The following is a 19993-nucleotide window of genomic DNA, read 5'->3' on the forward strand; positions in this document are numbered from 1 at the left end:
GTATCAGATGGTTACAAATAAATTCTTTACTTTTCATTAGAAAACTCAGTAGTAGCCATTTATGTTGATTTTGCTCATTCATTACTGAGAGGATGTTTTAACTCTGAGGAACAAACAGTCTGACAGGCTGTTCTAGCTAACAATGTTTTCCTTCAAGTGCAAGTTCTTTTATTTAACAAGATTTTTTTTCTTGTTTGCTAAGTTTCTTCACTACCTGTTTAATATCCACAAGCCAACGCTTTTTCATGTTTATTTTGCTGCTTGCCCCGCTGCTCAGCGTGGGCCTGTGTTCTGTGGAGGTGGAAGTGCTGCAGCCCTTGTTGTCAGGATCCTGTAGAGCACTCAAAGGACTGTCCTGCTCTGCAGTGCAGTGGCTTGAGGGATCTTAAAATCATTCCTTCAAGATCTGTTATGGAAGGTGTAAATCTCTAATACTTGGTTTGAAATGTAAATCTTGAAAAGGTTTTTCTATAGCTATGACATGTAATTTCATCAGATAACTTGTTTTTCATCGTTATCCATTTGCAAGGGTTTGTTTTAAAGCTAAATTAGTTTTATTGTCTTGTAAGGGTAATACACTCTTGGAAAAATAGAAATGATACTAATGAACATGAATTGGACAACTAGACCACCTAGCTGGGTCCTTTAATGCAAATTCTGTTGAAGTAAAAGAGTAAAAGGAAAAGTTTTTTACTGAAATATTTCATTCTCCAGGAAATAACATTAACTCTAGATCCTACAAAATCTGTTCCAGGTCGGTCTTCACTCTTTCCTTTTGAAGATGGCTTCCTAGATGACAGCCATGGTGATCAGTCACTATCCTCGGGTCTCAGCTCTCCAACACGCTGTCAGAATGGGGAAAGAGTGGAACGTTATTCTAGAAAGGTGTTTGTTGGAGGTCTTCCTCCTGACATTGATGAAGGTACTGTGAATCACTTGTATTCCTGAGATGTGGGAATTGGCTTTCATATAATTATAAAAAAGGTCAGTTTCATAGAAGCAAATGTATTTTCCCAGGTGTGTCTCTTGTAGTGCTTGTGGCATTATTTAGAACAAACACAAACTACCACCCCCCTGCAACACCTGAGAATTTACTTGACATTCTTTTGTACTGTAGATCAGAAGAGATGGAGACAGAAGTGGCTGCATAGCAGGTCTTCTGATCTGCATGTCTTCCCACGACTGTAAAGTGGGAAAGCTGAAAAAGGGAACTTAGTGGGTACTGTCCCTCCTCCATAGTCTTTTCCTATTCTTGGATGTGGTTGACTTTAAAGACTTTCTTAATGCAGTTGTTACCAAAATATGGTGGGTTTGAATAATCAGCTCTTTTATCCAGCACATATGCAGGGTTCAGATGATAAATACAGGGTAATAATATGGTTACAAAATAATAACCAGCTTAGTAGGGATGGTCAGGATTTTTCCTCAATCATTAATCTGCTCTGCTTGTGTGTGCCCCCACAAACCCTTACTCCCAAACTAAAATCATGACAGTTTTTGGTGTATATTTCGTATTAGAGCTGGAATCCACCACTATCTAGCTTCAATGGGCATACACAGAGAATCTGAGGATGCCTTATATTGAAAAGAGAGGGATCTCTAATCTACTGATCTGAAGCCTAAACCATGTAGAATTTTAATGAAGAAAGAGTATGAGTTGCCAGTCTTATGTTTGCAAACACCTCAAATGCAGTTCCCATATCATACCAAGAGTTGCAGGACTGTTGTACAGGGTCTGGTGGATAATCTGGATTTGCAGCTGTAAGAAGCAGCAGCCCAACAGGTACAACTGATGTGAACATTGCTGGGCCACTCAGAATCAAAGTACATGCCCAGTCTGTCCTGTGAGGAGGTCATACAGCGACCTGGGAGCTGTCACCCTCTTTCCTGAGAGGTCTCCTTCAGTAACCCTTTCTCCTTCAGCTCCTCAGGTACACAACATGTGTGCTGTGTCTCCAGGTGCTTGAAAAATCTGGCGTGCAATTCATGGGGTCAGAGAAACTGGACACATCTCAAACAGCAGTCCAGAAATTGAAAAACCCCACTGCCTTTTCTCCTGATGGCTTGTTGCTCTGATCTATCTAACACCACATTAGATACAATTTTAAACTAATTCTTTATTTAAAGTACATTTTAAAATGTATTGAGAAAAAAATGTTTTTTAAAAAAACAATTTAAAATACTTTTTCTGAAGCATTTACATGTAAAACAAAATTGTCCTGTAGGATAGCTCATGATGTATGTTACATCGTGGTTCCAAATTGGTGCTTAAAAAGTGAAGAAAAAGCTTGGTAATTCAAGGTAGATTTCCTGAGGGGCCTGAGGAAGGTGCAATGCCCACAGTAGCATGACCTGCTGCAGCCTCTTTCTAGGGCAGGCTGCAAGGAGCAGCCGTGCTGACATGGAGCTCCTCCGTCAGTCCCATGTGGCTGCATCTGACCCTGCTTTGAGGCTATAATTAGAAATAGACCACAGCTGAAGCGTATTCACTTCTGATAGATCATGTTTGCATTTAATCCTGCTGCAGACTTCCACTAGTGAAATGTAAAATTACCTTTTTAAGCAGCCATGTGCAGCATAAGAGATGAAAGAATATTTAGCCATCTTCTATGGACATTATTTTTTTTTTAAGTAAGACCTTTTTACCTTGCCACTGTCAGTTTTTACATTCTCTCTAAGGTGCCTCATTTGTTTTTTGTAGATGAGATCACTGCCAGCTTTCGTAGGTTTGGACCTCTTGTGGTGGACTGGCCTCACAAAGCTGAAAGCAAGTCATATTTTCCGCCTAAAGGTAATGAGTTTAAAATACATCTAAGAAGGCTGGTCTGGTAAAAGAAAATTACATCCCCAGTGTGGAAATCCATTACAAAGCAAAGTTTTGACTCTTCATGGTGAATTTTCTATCTTTCATCAAGCATATTTTCAGCCGTTGTCATGATGGGAAAAAAATGCACAATCTGGTAACTGAACGGTGCTCCTCTGTGTGTACTTCTTCTGCACACCTTGAACCCTTGCATTATGCTTTAATTTGTACCAGGAGTAGGTAGAATTCAAGTTGCTGAAATTTCCTAGTTGATTCTGTTGCACTTTGGACATTGCAAAACCCATGGGAATAAGAGCTGGAAGTCACTTGGATTGGGCCGTTGGATTGGGTCCCCAGTGTTTTGCAGGGAAGCACCTCCAGTGTGTGCTGTGACCTGAGGGGCCGTGATCCTGCTCGGAAGCACGAACTCTGTGTCAGGGCTCCCTGGGCGAGCTCTGCTCAGAGGGCACCACAGACAGCCCAGGGGTGGGCTAGAGTGTGTGCAGGTGGGGCAACCTCCTATCTGTCAGCATAACATTATGCAGACCTGTTCTGGTTGAGAAAGAACCGTTTACGGGAAACCTGTTTGGGAGCATTACTTGGCTAAATCAAACTGCTCTTACTGTACCCTGGTCTCTGTGATTTTGTACAATACATTCTACTCTCTTTCACATGTGCCTCTTGCATGTATGTAGCTCCTGAGTTCACTCATGATCTGAAACAGTAGCAGGAAGTTGTACACAAAATTTCTGGTCTGTATGTAAAGATTTTCAGTTCTCATTGACCCTAGGAGCTCTTAATTGCTCATTAAGGCCACTGATTATTTTGGCAGAACGATGGGCTGTTCAGTTAGTGAAACAGCTAATCCTACAATATTTTGATAGATGTATTTTGACTGCAAAAACACACAAATAAAAGCCAACTTAATTTATTTGGAAGCTTAGTTGCTGGAGGCAAGATAACACCATGACAAATACTTGCCCTGTGAACAGTATTTGGGACACTTAAAATCAGAAGAGAAACCCATACATGCTTCCTCTTTCCTGTTCTGTTCTCACCAATTTGCCTTGCTGTCAGCAGTTATGCAACATCTGTTCTTGAATTTAAAAACAAATCAAACAGCCCCAAAACCAGCAACAAACTACCCCAAACCTGAACCCCCCCTGCAATATTCCTAAGGACAGTGGGTAAAATATATGTGTTTCCCTTTTTATGTTATTTTTAAAGATCTTTAGGGTCTTTCTGGCTAGTGAATTCTATTTGTTCCTTCACTCAAAAGTTTGGTTGTTTTTTTTTAAAAAAGTTGAAAAGCCAGCTTCTCCTTGTCCTTATTATCTCTTAGTACTCTCTACTTGTTTTCCCTTTTTTTATTTTTTTGCTCTTATTAATTCAATAAGTAATTATTTGTAGTAGATCAACATAGGACTTCCAATTTTAATTTTGTGCTGTATCTGACTGTGGACTAGTTATGCCTCGACAAACTTGTAAAATGTTTTTGAGTAAGATCTATTTTAGCAGAAGACAAGGGAATGCTGCCTCACTTCTATTTTTGTCATGATTCTAATATAGGAAACAGCTTTCAAAGCCCCTGCCAGTTGCCCTGAACGTCTGTCTGAAAGTGCTAAACAACAGTCAATCCCAACTGTTCCAGATTTATTTATATCTGACTTCTTAGTTATCAGTCAGGGCTGCAGCATCAGACATCCTGCATGCCTGGCTCTGAGATTCACTTACAGTCATGGTAAGCTCCGTAGGTCAAATGTACTTGATTTATTATGATCCCATATAGGCAGCACCTACATAGAAGACAGAATATTATTTCCAGGAGTCACAGGGTAAAGATTGAATGTCTCTTGTAATTTTTTCACAGCTTTTTTGTCTTCTTTTGTTTGTTTGTTTTTAAATAAAGAGTACTTTTTCAAAGTTATTATGGAATCATTTTCAGGAGTACCACAATAAAACTTCTCCAGTGCTGGTTTTAATCAGAAGTTCCTTTAGACCTAAAACTTTAGTTGGTGGGCTTTGGTTTTGGTTTTATTTGTTTGTTTTACTTTTTTATTTTAAGCTGTTTTGGTGCATTATTGGACATTTCCTGAAAACAGTGAAACAAAAAGAGATATTTGAAATTATGCTTGGTGCAAAATTCAGTGAGACTCAGCTGTCGAGTACTCATGAATTCAAATGTTTTCTCCCTTCATTTTTCTAGATATCTTGTTTTCCATGTTGCATTGCTAGTCTGTAAATTCTCTGACATTTTGAATATGAGTCTTTCAAATTGAAAACATGTCCAAAAAAAAAAAAACAAAGGACAAATGAAATTATAGAGGAGAGAATGAGCTGGGTTTTGTATGCTAGCAATCTTGAAAGAAATCAAGAAAAATGAATTGCTGGAATGAAGTGGGGATGATGCAGAGGCTAATCTTTATTCACACATTGATAAAGCCTCACCTTCAAGGCTTCTCCCACCTACTTGAATGTGCCCCACAGGCAGTAAAATTGAGCCTTGCTCTTTCTGAACATATGTCATCACCTCCAGATGGATTTCAGTGTCCTTTTGATGGATAGCCTTTTCCATTACTGGAGGGTCAGACCATTGGGCAGTGTCTGGTCTTTCAGCAAGGTTCAGGATTTTTTGTCTGTTTGCTTTGATAAGTGTTCACTTAGAGGTTTGGGGCAGACAACATCAGTAGGTGATGCTGTGGGTCAGCACAGTCAGTGAAGTTTTATGCTGGAGCTGCTCCACATCGTGATTTTCTGTCTTCAGTTACATCCAGGTGATGCAACATCCCCTGCAGTCCTGAGTAAATCAATACAGATTTCCAGTATCTACTTGTTGGTATAATTTATTGCATTTTGGAATGTTTGCTGTGTTGGTGCCATACATGAATTCCCTGTAGTCACCCTGTATTAGGGGCACTCTGTTGATATTCTTAGGGCTAGGAAGAGAAGGCTGCAGAAACCATTAGCCATGGCTAATCTGATCAAGCATGAAATCTGAAAGATTAAAATATTGCTTACAGTCTAGTGACCTCCACCACCACCCACCAACCCCCCAAGGGCTTTATCTGGTTCGTTTAGTGAGCAAGTCAGGCCATAGATGCGTAGTCAGTTCCAGCAAGCCTTATTAGCTAATTTATTCGTTGGTGTGGTTGCTTAGCTTAGCTGTAGTGGCATGTAAGCTATCATTGGGACTAGTTGGAGTCCAGAAATATTCCTGCAGCACTGAGCTTGAACAAAGAAGGTTTTCCTGGATATGGCATCCTGAGCAGGATGGTGCCACCACAGGTCTGCTTAGGCACATTACCCCAGATTTAGTGCTGGGCCTGACGGACATAAATGTTTGTGTGTGAAATAATGCTGAGCTGGGATCTCCAGCATGGTGAGTTACACCAGGCTTAGCTTAGTGTGGTGTCAACAGTGCCATTTTGGACCTTGGGGGATGGCACAGCAACACAGATTTATCTGCAACACATTCCTCAGGCACATCATTGCTGTCTGTATTATCCAAGTTTTCCTGTTTTCCCAGCTATTCTAGGGGTTTGTTACTCTTACTGAATCTTGCCTGACATCACAGAATACACTGATCATGTGTTTGTGAAAGCAGTCTGGCTTTGTCAGCATTTGAGTTTTGAGCATTGTAACAGCAAAACCAAAATCATTCTGTAGATCAAGCACACCTTACCTTACCTTGGTTGCCAGTGAGTTCAATATTTAGGTTGCTGAGAGAAGAGGGACAGTCGTCACTGAAAGTGAATATGGTGCACTTGGGTAGGAGAAACTGCCAACAGCTGACAATGTGTGTAAGAGCTCCTATTTCTAGTTCTAAGCATCTGTATTGTTGTCTTAACATTTCTTTTTACCCCTCCTATGCATTGTAAAGCTTAGCACCATGTTTTTATGTTTGTGTCATGCATGAGGGGATTTTTAATGCTTTGCCTCTGAATAAGGCTATTTCATTCCCATTGCCTGAGAAGTCTTTGGATTACTTCCTTTGGCATCTGTTTGGATATGTTACTAATGGAACTGGCAAAATTATAAATGCCATGTGTTGGTCTTGGGTAAGCAGATGCCCAGTTCATAATGTGTTTACTTGGCTTTCACCCCAGAGTTTGGGAATTAAATGTGGTTTGTGGTTAAGTATTTTTTGAGTACCTATGAGACATTGAGAAATAAAGAAATATGTATTAAAGGATGCTATGCACATTACCATGTCACAGTCTATTTATCTCTGGCAAAATCCAGATAATTCATGTTTTATTTAAATAGAAATTGATGGGGTTTTCACTTATTTGCTGGTGTGCTGAGTTAAGCAATGCTTATGCTAACTACAGTAAATTTTTTTCTTTCCTTTTTTTTTTATTAAACAGATGGTGCCAACTGTTTCAAAAACTTTTTTTTTCAGTTTGTTTTTTTTAACAGATTGCTATCTTTAAAACGACTTTTAAAATACTCTTTACTGCTTTTTCCTTGTGATAACTATGATTTTTCTAATAATCACTAAAAATTGCATAAGGTGTTTTAAAATGCCAAAAATCATGCAAAAGTTTTCCTCTCTTTTTTTTTTTTTTTTTTCATTTAAAAAGATTGATGTTGGATAGAGATGAGAATTAGAGTTTGAAAATGAAGCATGGTAGAGCTTGGAGATAGGATGGGTTTGGAATGGGAGGAATGCTTTGGCTTTACAGTTGATTTAAATGTGTGATGCAGCAGTCTGATCCTTTTGTGTTTTCCCTGTTCTTCAGTTCGTTATCCTGTTATCTGATAAAATTAAGCACATTTGTCCCTACTGCTTCATATGGGACACTAGGGGTGAGGGAGATCTCATGAAAAACAAAACAGTGTAAGCAAAGTTGTACAAAGTAACATGAAATGATTCTCATGCTCTAATTTAAAACAATTGGTGGGACAGACAGTGTGAGCCTTTCTGATTCTCTCTAAAGTACTGTTTAGATGGAAGCACTGTTGTTGTAGTCTTTTGACTGATCTTGATTTCATGGATGAAGACCATTTCCATGGTTAATTCCATTGCCACTGCAGTGGCAGTTGTAGTTTCTGCCAGAGGAGCAAGCATGAACAGTTGCAAGGAGGAAGTATGGAGTCATAATTCCAATTTCATTAGTTATATTCACAAGAAGGTATCTGGTTTGTCCAAATACAGCAGTCTGTTCTAGGAAACTGCCTGCTTTGGCTTAACTGATCAAATACAGTACCACCACAATCCAGTGTGAAATGCTGAGCCAATTTTTGTCTTTTAAAAACTGAAGTCAGAGATCGTAATATGTTAGAATGGAAACTGACATTCCCTATCCAGAATTACATTGTGGGGCAAATAGTGATTCTGGGAGGGTTTTTAGGTGTTGTTTATCTATGTTCCAATACACGTGTGCAGTGTCAGTCGTTTACCCACTGACATCTGAGGCCATGTCTGTGATTTGTAGTCCCTGTGTCTTCCCACAGCAGGGCAGCATAATCCCAAATCAATGCAATTCACAAAATGTGTGGTGGCAAAATGCAGTACACACTAATGTGCTCTTCTGTAGCTGTGTGACTTTAGGTTGATTTTGCAGAGAATTTTCTTTGAGGTTTTTGATGACTTTTGTTTGAGCCTCCCTTTTTTAACCTCTTAAAACTTTTTCCTGTCTTGTCCTAAACATTTGAGGATTCTTGGTGGTGTACTGATAATGATGATTTTTAAATGTCTGTCTTAGATACCTGGCACAGCAGTCTCAAAGAGCATTCAAGGAGATTGCTTCATATAAGGGAATTTCTGTCTCTATGTAATTTGCAACTTCTTATTCTAGGGGAAAACAAGAATCTGGTGAGGTAAAACACAAAAGTATTTTTGAGCTATCCAAGCCTAGGCAGAACAAATCTGATTCTGAAGTAGCGTTGCAGGATTACTCTCCCAGGTTTCATGTTGCTTTCAACAGATCCTACTTATTTTCAGAATTGCTAGGTTGCTATAGAAGAAACCACAATTTTTAGCAAGCATTTGACCCTTTTTCAATAATTTGAACATATCTAAGTACCTAAAATCTTTCCATGTTTATCTGTAGAGGCAGCCAGACCACTTCTGTCAAATGGAAGGAGTTAAATATTTGCCTTATTCTCATTAACCTCTTCTAAAGCCCAAGTAGATTTTACTGTGGGTTGTACACCTCATCTCTCCCCAATACTATTTTTGTTAAATGTCACCTTTTGTTTTGTAAATGGAAATACATTAATTGATCTGTAAGTATTATGGGCTTCAGGATAAAAGCTGTCCTTTGAACTGGCAATATGAGTATTTCAGATGCTGGATATGCTGCGGGTACCTCTGCCCAAGGCAGTACATCCATACATTTAGGCCTCTCTCTGATCTCAAAAGCTTGGAGCAGCTCAGAACTGGTGTCTCCCTCAGCTGTCTCAGTGCTGTGCTTGGCAGATTTTGTCTGCTCAATACCATGCAAATTCTACCTGGTTTTGGGACCTCCGATGTATCTGACTACTGATTATGCCAAGAGAGTGTAACCAGTAGTCAGCTGTATGCCAGGGGAGGCTGGGCAGTTATATTAATAAAGTGAAACACTTAATTTTTTAGAGGATTTGGTAAGTCCAGTATTTTTATTTTTTTAACACGCTATTCTGATCTCCCAGGGAAATGCATACTCATACTCACTAAAAGCAGTTTTGGGTTTTGAGAGGAATTTGTTGTTCAACATAATCCAATTTTGGAAGAAAACCCTTGTATTATTAAGGAGGGTTTTTCAAGCTGCATTTTTTCCTTATAGTGAACAAACACAAGAAACTTGAACAAACCAGAACCTGAAAACAATCCACATGTGAGTGAACATTCAAACCAGTTATTAGCAGCACCACAGCAGCAAATGACAAATTGATTACTTGATTAAAAGAAGAGAAGTCAAAGCTTAGTGCTGAAGCTCTGCATTCTGCCTTTAAAAATGTCTTACAGCTCACAGGAGAGTTAGCATCATACAAAAATGAGAAAAAATGTTACTAGCTTGGTCTCTGCAAATGACATGGGGTGTCTTTTCTTTTTGATTGAAGTATTTTACTTTGAAGCTCTTGACAACAGTCCCAAATATTTTGTGTATCACAACATTTAGTAAGTGCTGCTTGCTTGCTTCTTTAAGAATAAATTTTTAGAAAAACCTATAATTTAAAGTGAAAACTATTTTTATTGTAAAACCCAATATCAAATTTAATTTAAAATAACTGACTTCAGCTAAAAGGTAGCCTGGATTTTTGGACCGGTGCTTTCTTCCTCTGAAAATTTATTTTACCTCATGCTGATAACTGTGCTTGAAATAGAAGCTGAAATCAAGCAGAGCATTTATATTTCTGCAGAATTTTTCCATGTTAATTTTGGTTGGAGTAGGACTGGAAAATAGCTTTTTTGCAAAGGAGAGTAACAGGTTTTTTTCAAACTTGAAAACTGATCTCTCTTGAGCCATCTGTTCAGAGTAAAAGCAGCAGCAGCAGATCTGACCCCCTCCAGATGATGACCATGAGCTGCTCTGCCCAGAGCAGTCACCATTGCATATTGCCCTTGAAAATAAAAATTTTAAAAATTCAATTCTGAATTTAGTTGGGTTTTTATATTTAGGAATGTGAATGCTTTTTTTTTTTCATGATGCTGACTCAGTAAACTTCACAAAGATAACTTCCATCTCATCAAATATTTAGTCTTTGTCATATGAAATTCATGTGACTTCTCTTATAACTACAGTAACCAAATTGTATGTTAGAGCCTTTCTTTTGCGTTTTTATACCCTTTAATTCTGATTTATAGCTGCTATAGATCACATTGCAGTCTGAAGTCTGATGTTGAAAATGGCTGTGACCTTTGAAAGAGGAGACAACCTTATAAATTTGCTGTTGCAATGTTTTATACGAGTTTAAAGTAAATGCCAGATAAAGAGAGGCTTTAGTATGCCTGTAGAATATTCTTTTGCTTAAAAAACCACAAAAACCCACAAGTAATTTATTTCAGGCTTTTCTTTTTTAATACAGGTGGGTGGGAGTATTTTTACTACAGGACAAACTGAGATGGCATATGCATACTGTTCTTTTGGGGCTTTTTTACCCATAACTGGTGAAAGTAAAGTAAAGTAATGATGGCTAGAAAATTGTTTTTGCTTCTTGACATGTTTTGGAACTGAAAAGGCTTTGTAAATCTTTGTATGTATTTACTACAGCACTATAGAAATGTTGTCCTTTCTACTGAGGAAACACTGGGGCACCTCTCCCATGTCCCACAAATAATGCATGTCCAGAAAGCAGAGGTTCTGTGGGTACGTTGGGTTTCTTCTTCCACTTAAATTGAAGATGTGGAGAAAAACGCTCCCTAATGTTTATGCCAAAATAGAAGGTTTCTATTTTCCCTGTTATTTGTGATATGGTAAGATCATTATTGGTAAGGACTAAGTGTTAACTTTCAATTCTTTTGGTGATCTCATGATGTGGGCTATTTACTGGTATGACTGGGATTATGAAGACATGCAATTTATTTTACAGAAGCTACTGATACAGAACCTCAGTTTTCATTCAGCTCTTCTCTGTGATCCACTCCATTGCTGACTTTTCTTGTTATGTCTCCTGTCTTCCATTTGACACGTATGCTTCATTTTGTTGCTATTAAGATTCAGGATCCAATTATTTTTCAATGTAATGGAGGACATGGGCACAATCCTTTAATTAAAATCAAACAAACCCTTCCCAGTACCTGTCTGATATGTGGCATATGAGGAATTTCTTACATATCACACCAGCCAGGCTTAGTCTGGTATTCATGAAAAACATGTAAAAATGTAAATGTGTATAAATAGAAGAGTCACTGTAAGATGTTAGACTGTTCCTATTTCTTATACACCTTTGTTTTTTGGAGAAAAGAATCAGCTGACAGGGTCAAACACTGTCATATAAAATTAGACCATCTAAAAGAAATTAATCTTTGCAGCCCTGACTAATACATAATTTTACTCTTCTGCAGTAGCTGAGATTACAGCCTTTTCTATTTTGAGGTTTCTTAAGTATTTAAAGCCTTTGAAGTTTTTTGAAAATGCAGTCATGTCACTGCAATGTTTAAAGGAAAAGTCTGCAGTTTTTTTAACACCTCAGATTTTTATTTTTCAAAAATGAGTTTAATTTTTAATAGTCGTTTCATCTTTGGATTTAGAAATGTGTTTTATTCATGTTCAAAGCATCTTCTAATAAGATTACTAAGGTGACTTTGAGCAATGACCCTTGTCATCACATTAACTGATTCAGAAATTTGGTTCACACTGTTTCTAAATGTTCCTTTCCTGTGGGCTTTAAAAACAACTTTATTTTAAAAGTTCTAGTAAATACAACCATAATTCCGTTCAAAACTATTTTTTAAAATCCAGGAAAAAGAAAAAAAGAAAGTTAAATACATATTTCATGAAAAAGTTAAGTCTATTTAAATCTACTTCTTTGAGACAGCCATCTCAACCATCTAAAAATAACCCTAAAGAAATGAGACTAGAACATTAATTTTCTTTGCCATTTTAACTCCATCTTATTTTTTACATAATAATATGAGGTAGATTTATATACTGAAATACTTTTATAAGAAATCTGAGGTTGATGCTAGATTTTGTTGTAATCCTGAAGCTTATAAAAACATCAGAAAAGACACTGTCTAAATGAATGAAAGAAGATGTGCTTCGAAGGTAGTTAAACTTTTTTCAAGCATAAGTCCTTCCCTTCCACAGATGAAATCAATGCATGGGACTACCCCAAAGGCTCTTCTGACTTGCTGTGCAGAATGTAAAGAGGAAATTCTTCTCTTCATTCTCTTAATTCTGCCAGCCAACCTCAGCGTTATAAAGCTGAAAACACATAACCCTTAGATTATGATTCCTGTATCTGATTTTGCAAGTGGGCTGAATTTTGGGAATGATGGATTTCAGATCAATGATATATGAAATGAATAGATGACATGCAGACTCCCATCATGGAGATTCAAATACTCTCTGACCTTATATATAATTCTTCATTACAGTGTTTCACTTTGTTTGAAAAGAGCCCAGATTCTAAGAACTAGAAATAGGTTAATCCTTCCCTGTTGGCTGTATAGCATTTGCATGCCAAAATGCTGGCTTTGTACCAGAAGATTCAGCTCATGGTTGATGTATTTGAACAACAAATTATGTATTGTTGTTCTCAAATGCAAGAACTTAAATTATTAATTACATTGAGTATTCACAAGTTGAGCACATAATGGTACCCTTCTGTTATTATAATAAAATTGAACTAATTCACAATTAATTGAAATTTCTAAGAAAAACTCTTGATTAAATCCAGTCCACTCTGGACTTCATTAAGTGAGAGATCTGTGCTGTTACTCCATTAGTTCCGTTCTGAAATATTCCTGTATCACTAAATAACTAGAGACTGTCCAGACAACCTTTAGTCTCATAATGTTAGTAATTAATCACTTAAACTGAAACAGAGTATAAAACTTCTAATATAACAAACTTCATTCCTACCTTCTCCCATGAGTTAGAAAGCACAGTCAGTGATTTCCTTTTATTCCACCAAACGATGGAGCTGTAAAAGAAAGGTGTTACCAGATTTAGAAGAATAAAAGAGAGCCTTTTCTATTTAAAACATGCTTTTTTCACAAATGCTGTGAAATGCAGTCAGTCTTTTCCTGGTGAGTCATGACAGGCATGAAGCTGGATAATCCTTAACTCTTGAGAAATATTTTACTTTAGACAAGATAATACTCTTTTCTGATAAACTCTACCAGCTGTGGCTTGCTAAATTGAATGGTGTCCACAGGGCCTGTAAGGTTATTTTCTCTCACATGCCTAATACATATAATGCACATTCTGCCCTAATAAAGGTACGTGAATAGTTCTTCTCAATTAATTACATTGAGGAAGGATGGGCAGAATATATGCATAATGCACTACTAGCTAAAACTCCAATATGATTGCCTGTAATTTGTACCAACATGCCAGTTTTTAACATAAAAGTATGAATATCAAGATATTAGAAAGGCAGATTGGGCACCTTTCCATCTAGCATGTTGTTTTGAAGAGGTCACTGAAGCCTTATTACAAAATGTGCTTTCAGTAATTCAGAAAGGTTCCCATCATTAGACAAGATATGCCAATGTTGGTATTAATTGAAATAGAGTTTTTGGGGTTTTTTTCCAGGCTGTTTAGGCTGGCAAAAATGCTTTTGGCAGACTGTAACTACTTTTTTTAGTTCCAAGTGTATCTTGCATTTCAAGTGGCAACCTTGTTTCAAGCTTGTGGGACACAGTGTATATGCCAGATTTTCCAGTTTATTCTCAGCAAGGTTAACTGAAATTAGACCAACTGGACTAAATTACCCTTTCATATGGAAATTGTGTCACTGTTTAGCTGTCAGAATAGGACATGTACAAAGGAGCTTAGTTCTGACACTGCTTTTCATAAAATAATGAATCTTGGAGCTCAGGGTTGAGGATCTCCAAGGATGGCTTCAGAAACTAAGGAAATTCATTTTCTCCTCATCCTCCCTCTGTTGTACCCTTTGAAAAGTTGTAATGACTTCTCTCACCCCAAAATATGTTGTTGCCTTCTCCTGAGAATTGTTTATTGTCAGCACTGCAGTGATGTGTTGCACCAACAGCAGAGGAGGAGCTGGATTGCTTCTGCTCAGCCAAGTATCCAAATATCTGTGGATAGGGAATATTCAGCTGTAGTCAGGTTGCTGTTTTTTGAAGCCTCAAATATCTCGCCTGTTTTACTTTGTGGAATTTGAGTCAAGGGCAGTCCCTTGAGCCCTCAAACCTTTAGAGTGTCTGGTCAGGTAAGAAAGGAGCACTGCCGAAGTTTGACTGCAACCTACTACCACAGTGTGCTACCAAAATTCTGCCACAGAGCATTAAAATTTCGAGGTTTATCAAATCTTTTACTTCTTGGGGAAAAAATGGATGATTTTTTAAGTGATACAATATTCATGAAGCACAGATAGGAGAATGTGCTGAAGCACATGATGCTGGGGAGTTTGAAGCAACTTTCAGCATCTGCTAAATTGAACTTAGAGTGAGATAATTCTTTATGCAATGCCAATTTTGGCACAGGTATTTTCCAGTTTAATTTTTTTATACTGGAATCTGAGTTCAAAGTGCATCTTCTGCTATAGAGTTCCAGTGAAATGAAGTGCATCCATGGAAGCACATGTTTTCCTGGATGAACAAGTAGATGCAGCTCTAAACTGTGGCATTGTGATGAAGAGGGTAAGTCTTCAGTAGCGGCAATGCCTAGAATTGCTCATGGGGAAAAAGCTGCACCTTTCTGAATTTAAGGTTTTTGCATCTCTATGTGCTTCTAGAAAATAAGCAAAAATACCATTAACTTCAGCAGGTGTCTTTCTTGACCATATCAGTTTCTATGATCCTATTATCTGAAGTTCTGTTCTTTATTTATTTTTCATTTTCATGTAATCTTTGTTAATCTTCAGTACCAGGAGTCCTTGAATGATTGGAATAGATGTGCAGTCACCAGGTTTTGAAGTAGTGCTGGACATCATGTCATGCTAGTGCAGCCTCCTCCTTTTCTGGATTAGCACAAGGCTGCTCTGTAAACAGCCTCCGTGTCTTCAGCGGATCCTTGTGGATCCCGCAGCAGGAGAACGGTTTATTCACAGAGGTTTAGAGAAGTGAGGAGCTTATACCTCTCTGAACTTCATGGCAGGCACTAGCTCCAGGTCAGAAAACTGAAACCTCACCAACTTGGACTAATAGTGTAATGTAGCAACCAGAGAAAAATAACAAGTATCTGTTTGGTTCATTTAACTGTTTGGGGAAATTATGATCATACCATTTACTGTACCCCCAAAGGGTGGTCAACTCCCAACTACAACAGATGTAACCTCTCACTATGACCTAGAACACCCCCCCCCCAAAAAAGACATACAAGTGGCAAATTACGAAGGGCACACCCAACATGTTCACTTGGAGTGAGAAAACTCTGCTGTAGTGATTGTGGAGCAGGAGAGCAGTGCCTGCTCTGTGGGAGTCCTCTCAACCAGGCAGCTCCAGTGATTCAGCAGCCTGTTGTTACCTGGCTTTGTTGAGTGCAGGGGGTGCTGTATTCGTTTCATTTCTGAGGTAGCAAAAGCATGGGCTGCTTGGGTCAAATCTTCATGCAGATTTAACAACATTAAATAAAACTCAAAGTTTTCTCGGCATCTGCATTCAGCAGAACACCGAGTGCTACACACTTAGTTTTACTGGCTAATTTAAAGTCTTAAAATTCTGAATTACATGAAACAATTTTAGTAGACTTTCTTCTTTCTTTTGAACTGCTTTATTTAAATGTAAGTAACAACAGCAGGTCTTTTATTCACAATAAAATACAAAGCATGTTGTTCTTTTTCACTGGGCTTATTGTTTTATTGAACATTTTTTCATTTTTGTGTGTATGCATAGAAGTCTGTTTTTCTGTTTACCTGTCCACTTTCTTATCCCTCTCTTCTAGAATTTATTAATTGAATATAGTAAGTAGATATTTTGTGCCTCCATTGTAAGATGTTAATCACTGATACCAGCAGATGCCACTGGTAAATAGCTCCAATACAGTTGTTGGATAATAGAAACCCTTATTCACCAGCCTATATTCTCACTGCTCAGAATCATTAATTAATCAAATAGACATCCTCAGATGCAGCAAATACTCTTGTCTCTAGTCTGAAATCCGTACTGTATGAGGGTATGATCTGTTCAGTGAATTTAATTTATGAAAACAAACTACCAATCTTAACAGTTCTTTGTAATTTGTTTATCTTGCCCACTTCTTGGGCTTATTTGTTTAAAAAATGCTCTCTAAATTAATCTGTTACTTTTCTTTCTTGTGCCCTTACCCTTTCCAAGGTTACGCCTTTCTGCTGTTCCAGGAAGAAAGCTCTGTACAAGCTCTGATAGATGCCTGTCTGGAAGAAGATGGAAAACTTTACCTATGTGTGTCAAGTCCCACAATCAAGGATAAGCCAGTAAGTAGCTCATGCCATGACACTTACGCTGGTTGCTAACCCATTTGCTGTTACTCTTTCAGTTAATAAATAAATAAAAAATACTTACAATTAATTACTTGTCATTTCCTGTTTCTGTCCTTGCTGTTACTTTGAATTGACTTTCTGTATCAGCGTAACATGGCTTTAACATTTGCTTTTTTCTGATAAATGCCATGTTCAATTAACTTTTATATTTGCTACTCCTGGTATGCATCAGGAGTGTGCATCCTTTTACAGTATTAACTGTAAAACAATGGAGTGGTAACTTTTCATCTATATGATTTGAGAGAAAAGAAAGCCTAATGTGGTAAAATGAAGAAACTTGCCCAGGCAAATTAAGATCCAGATAGCATCAAATATCCCCTGTATTTCATTAGGTTCTTTTAAATATTATTTTTTATGCATTCAATAGCTAATCCATTTATAATTTAGGCCTCACCTTATAGAAACTATAGGGTAAAATCAACTACTGCAGACAGCTATAGCAGAATAAAAGACATACAGTAACCAGTTTTTATTCACATCTCTAACATTGTTTATTGCTGGTCTTTTTTGTGCCTATGAAGATATACAGATAAGGTGAAAACTACAGACAAATAAGAGCCTTTTGAAAGTACTATTAAAAATCTTGCACAGATGAATGAACAACCCAGGACTGCAGCACAATGAGCGGGCTTGTGTGATTCCTAGGATCAAAAAAATGGATTGATGAACAGCTTTATCTAAATAATTTGAGCAGTTTTTTCTGTGTAATCAGAATCTGTGTTATCAGCTGTGTTGCTTGCTGCTCAATAGAAATAGGCATTCACATATTATACAAATTCCTTTTGTATCCAAGCACAGAAATGAATTTTATCAGCTCATATCAGTGCTTTTAAATTTGTGGATCACTGTATGTGATTTCAAGAAAGCCAGAAGCCTAAACTGCAACTGTAATTGGACATATACGGTAAAATGTTCTGAAAGTCCTTTCACAGCTTTCTCCCTGTGATGGCGATTAGGGGCAGGGAATTAATGAGCGTAGGAGTTTGTGATGAGGAGATTTAACTCAAGCCTGACCTCTAGAGGTGATAAATGAGTTGTCCCCCTTCTTTTGGACACTTAGATAAGCTATGTTCTCAAATTGTCTTGGTGCTTATACCACCAATTTACTGCTTTTGAAAAATTAAAATTTTGTTTTCAAGTATAGAAAGATTTGGCCTTTTTTTTCTTAATTAAGTGGCCAAGTTCCTCTACTAAAAATGATCCTTAATACAGGTGCAAATTCGACCTTGGAACCTAAGTGACAGTGACTTTGTGATGGATGGGTCTCAGCCTTTGGATCCAAGAAAAACAATCTTTGTTGGAGGAGTTCCACGGCCTCTCCGAGCTGGTGAGTAGAAGGAAAATGTAGGACATGTAGCAGATAAAGTAGAAAAGATGAGGAAAGATATATAGTATCTGTAAAAGAACAGAAAATGGACCCTGTGTTTTCCAATGATCACATCTTGCTTTCTAAGACAAGGAGTATCTTCCTGTTTACAAAATACAGTGAACACTTTTTTAGCTTTTAAATAGGTTACTTATTAGGATTGCCAATAAAAAACAGTTTTCCTCAACTTTGCAAAATATCCTAGAACTTGGCTGATTTTTTGTAATGTAGACCATCTTAATCCTAACCCTGATTTGTTTGCTGAGGTGCAGACAAGTTTCTCTTTCCTTTGACTAGAAGACCAGACCCTTTCCATACCAATTCCAACCTCAGCTCTATGATTTATGTTTCCCTTTTATTGAACCCTTACCTTAATTTTTCCATGGAGCTATGGACATGGCCTCTCAGCTATTGTCCAGAAGTAAAATTTTTCCCAGGCCCGGTCTCTTGGTGGCCTCACATGGAAGACCATTTTCCAGACTCGCTCCTAATGTAGCATCTTTCCCTCCATTTTTTTTTCTTCACCCTTAGCTCTTTCTCTTCACTTTTATTTGCAGAGCCATAGACTAGAGTCCTTTGCTTTTGTCCAGAGGGAAGATTTATCCCAGCCCAGGACTCCTGGCAGTCCCCATTTTGTTTTGAAGGTCCCATTTGAGCACTGCTCCCAATTGTAGCTCATTTCTTTCTTCTAATCCTGACAATTTTGGTGAGCCAGTGACAAAGTGCTGAAGCAAGTTAAAACATTTCTCCTGGCCAGATCTTTCAGCAACCCTCACTTCTGTCTATACTCCCTTTTCATCTTCACTCTGAGGCAGCTGCATGGTTTGTCTTTCTCATCCTCTCAACCCTAATCCTAATCCTGAGAAACTGTAGTAGCCAAGGCCTCTCAGTCACCGTCTGGAAGACTTTCTTTGTAGCCTGCCTGCAGTTTTCCTTCAGCAGCCACTTTCCAGCCCACAGGAAGTTCAGCTCCTCACTTTATCTTTTGCCTAATCCTAAATCTTTTGGGAAGCTGTACCAACGTCCCCCAGCCATTGCTGACAGTAAGATTTCTCTTATTCCACGTTTCTTGGCAGCTTTCACTTTCCTCACCATCTTAAAATAAGGCCCAATTGTAAGGTGGTAATTATGTAAATAGTAACAATTAAACATTAGTTCATTTCTAATGATGGCCTTTATAAAACTGGATGTCATTTTGCCTGTCATAGATCACTTTTGAAAACTGATGCCTTTAAATAGGTAACATCTCCAAAGTAGATAGCTGCCATTTTTTCTTGTTTGTAGCTTTAAAGATCTGATACAGAAGTTCTTCCTAAGATATCTGAACACTGCATGGATTCCTTGTCCTGGGATCCTGGATATTCTTTCTGTATTGGCAAGAGTAACTTAGTGGAACTACTACTGTAAACGTGTTCCTGATGTTTGTTCTGAACTGTCATCTTTTGAGATCACCACCCAAATGATGATTCCAATTCATTAGAAAGCAGAAGAATCTATTTATCTATTAATCACATTATGCTGGTAGTTTTTCCTTACTTTTTGGAGCAAAAGTATTATCTGGTTTGGTAGAATGAGTCAGACGTTTGTTTGCTTGTTGCAAAAGGACAAATTAGCATATAGTCTTCCCTGCACATAGATTTATACAAACACATATACCTATTCAATTTACTAATGAGAATTTTGTGAGAACTATGAGAATTTAAATATTTAGTATTTGGGGGGGGGGTTAATTTTATTTTGGGTAC

The 19993-nt window shown here is 37.7% G+C and overlaps 1 protein-coding gene and 1 long non-coding RNA gene across 9 annotated transcripts in view; one reads left to right on the forward strand and one right to left on the reverse strand.

Moving 5' to 3' along the window:
* CPEB3 (cytoplasmic polyadenylation element binding protein 3) overlaps window positions 1-19993 on the forward strand; it is an 80417-nt gene that overhangs the window by 50805 nt on the left and 9619 nt on the right. For all 8 annotated transcript variants that reach the window (XM_042019015.1, XM_042019016.1, XM_042019020.1 and 5 more), the window contains 4 exons: window positions 755-922; window positions 2702-2791; window positions 16698-16816; window positions 18095-18209. In XM_042019015.1, the coding sequence (XP_041874949.1) occupies window positions 755-922; window positions 2702-2791; window positions 16698-16816; window positions 18095-18209 (492 nt within the window). The remainder of the gene's footprint in view (window positions 1-754; window positions 923-2701; window positions 2792-16697; window positions 16817-18094; window positions 18210-19993) is intronic.
* On the reverse strand, window positions 4156-13470 carry LOC121660065. The gene is made up of 2 exons (XR_006014539.1): window positions 13318-13470; window positions 4156-4599 (listed from the first exon to the last, which is right to left on the reverse strand). It is a non-coding gene; the product is annotated as an uncharacterized LOC121660065 (long non-coding RNA).

The sequence above is a fragment of the Corvus kubaryi genome, unplaced genomic scaffold (assembly GCF_017639235.1).
Source record: "Corvus kubaryi isolate FWS band 111438036 unplaced genomic scaffold, C.kubaryi_AGA036_p1.0 138, whole genome shotgun sequence".
Taxonomy (NCBI): Eukaryota; Metazoa; Chordata; class Aves; order Passeriformes; family Corvidae; genus Corvus; species Corvus kubaryi.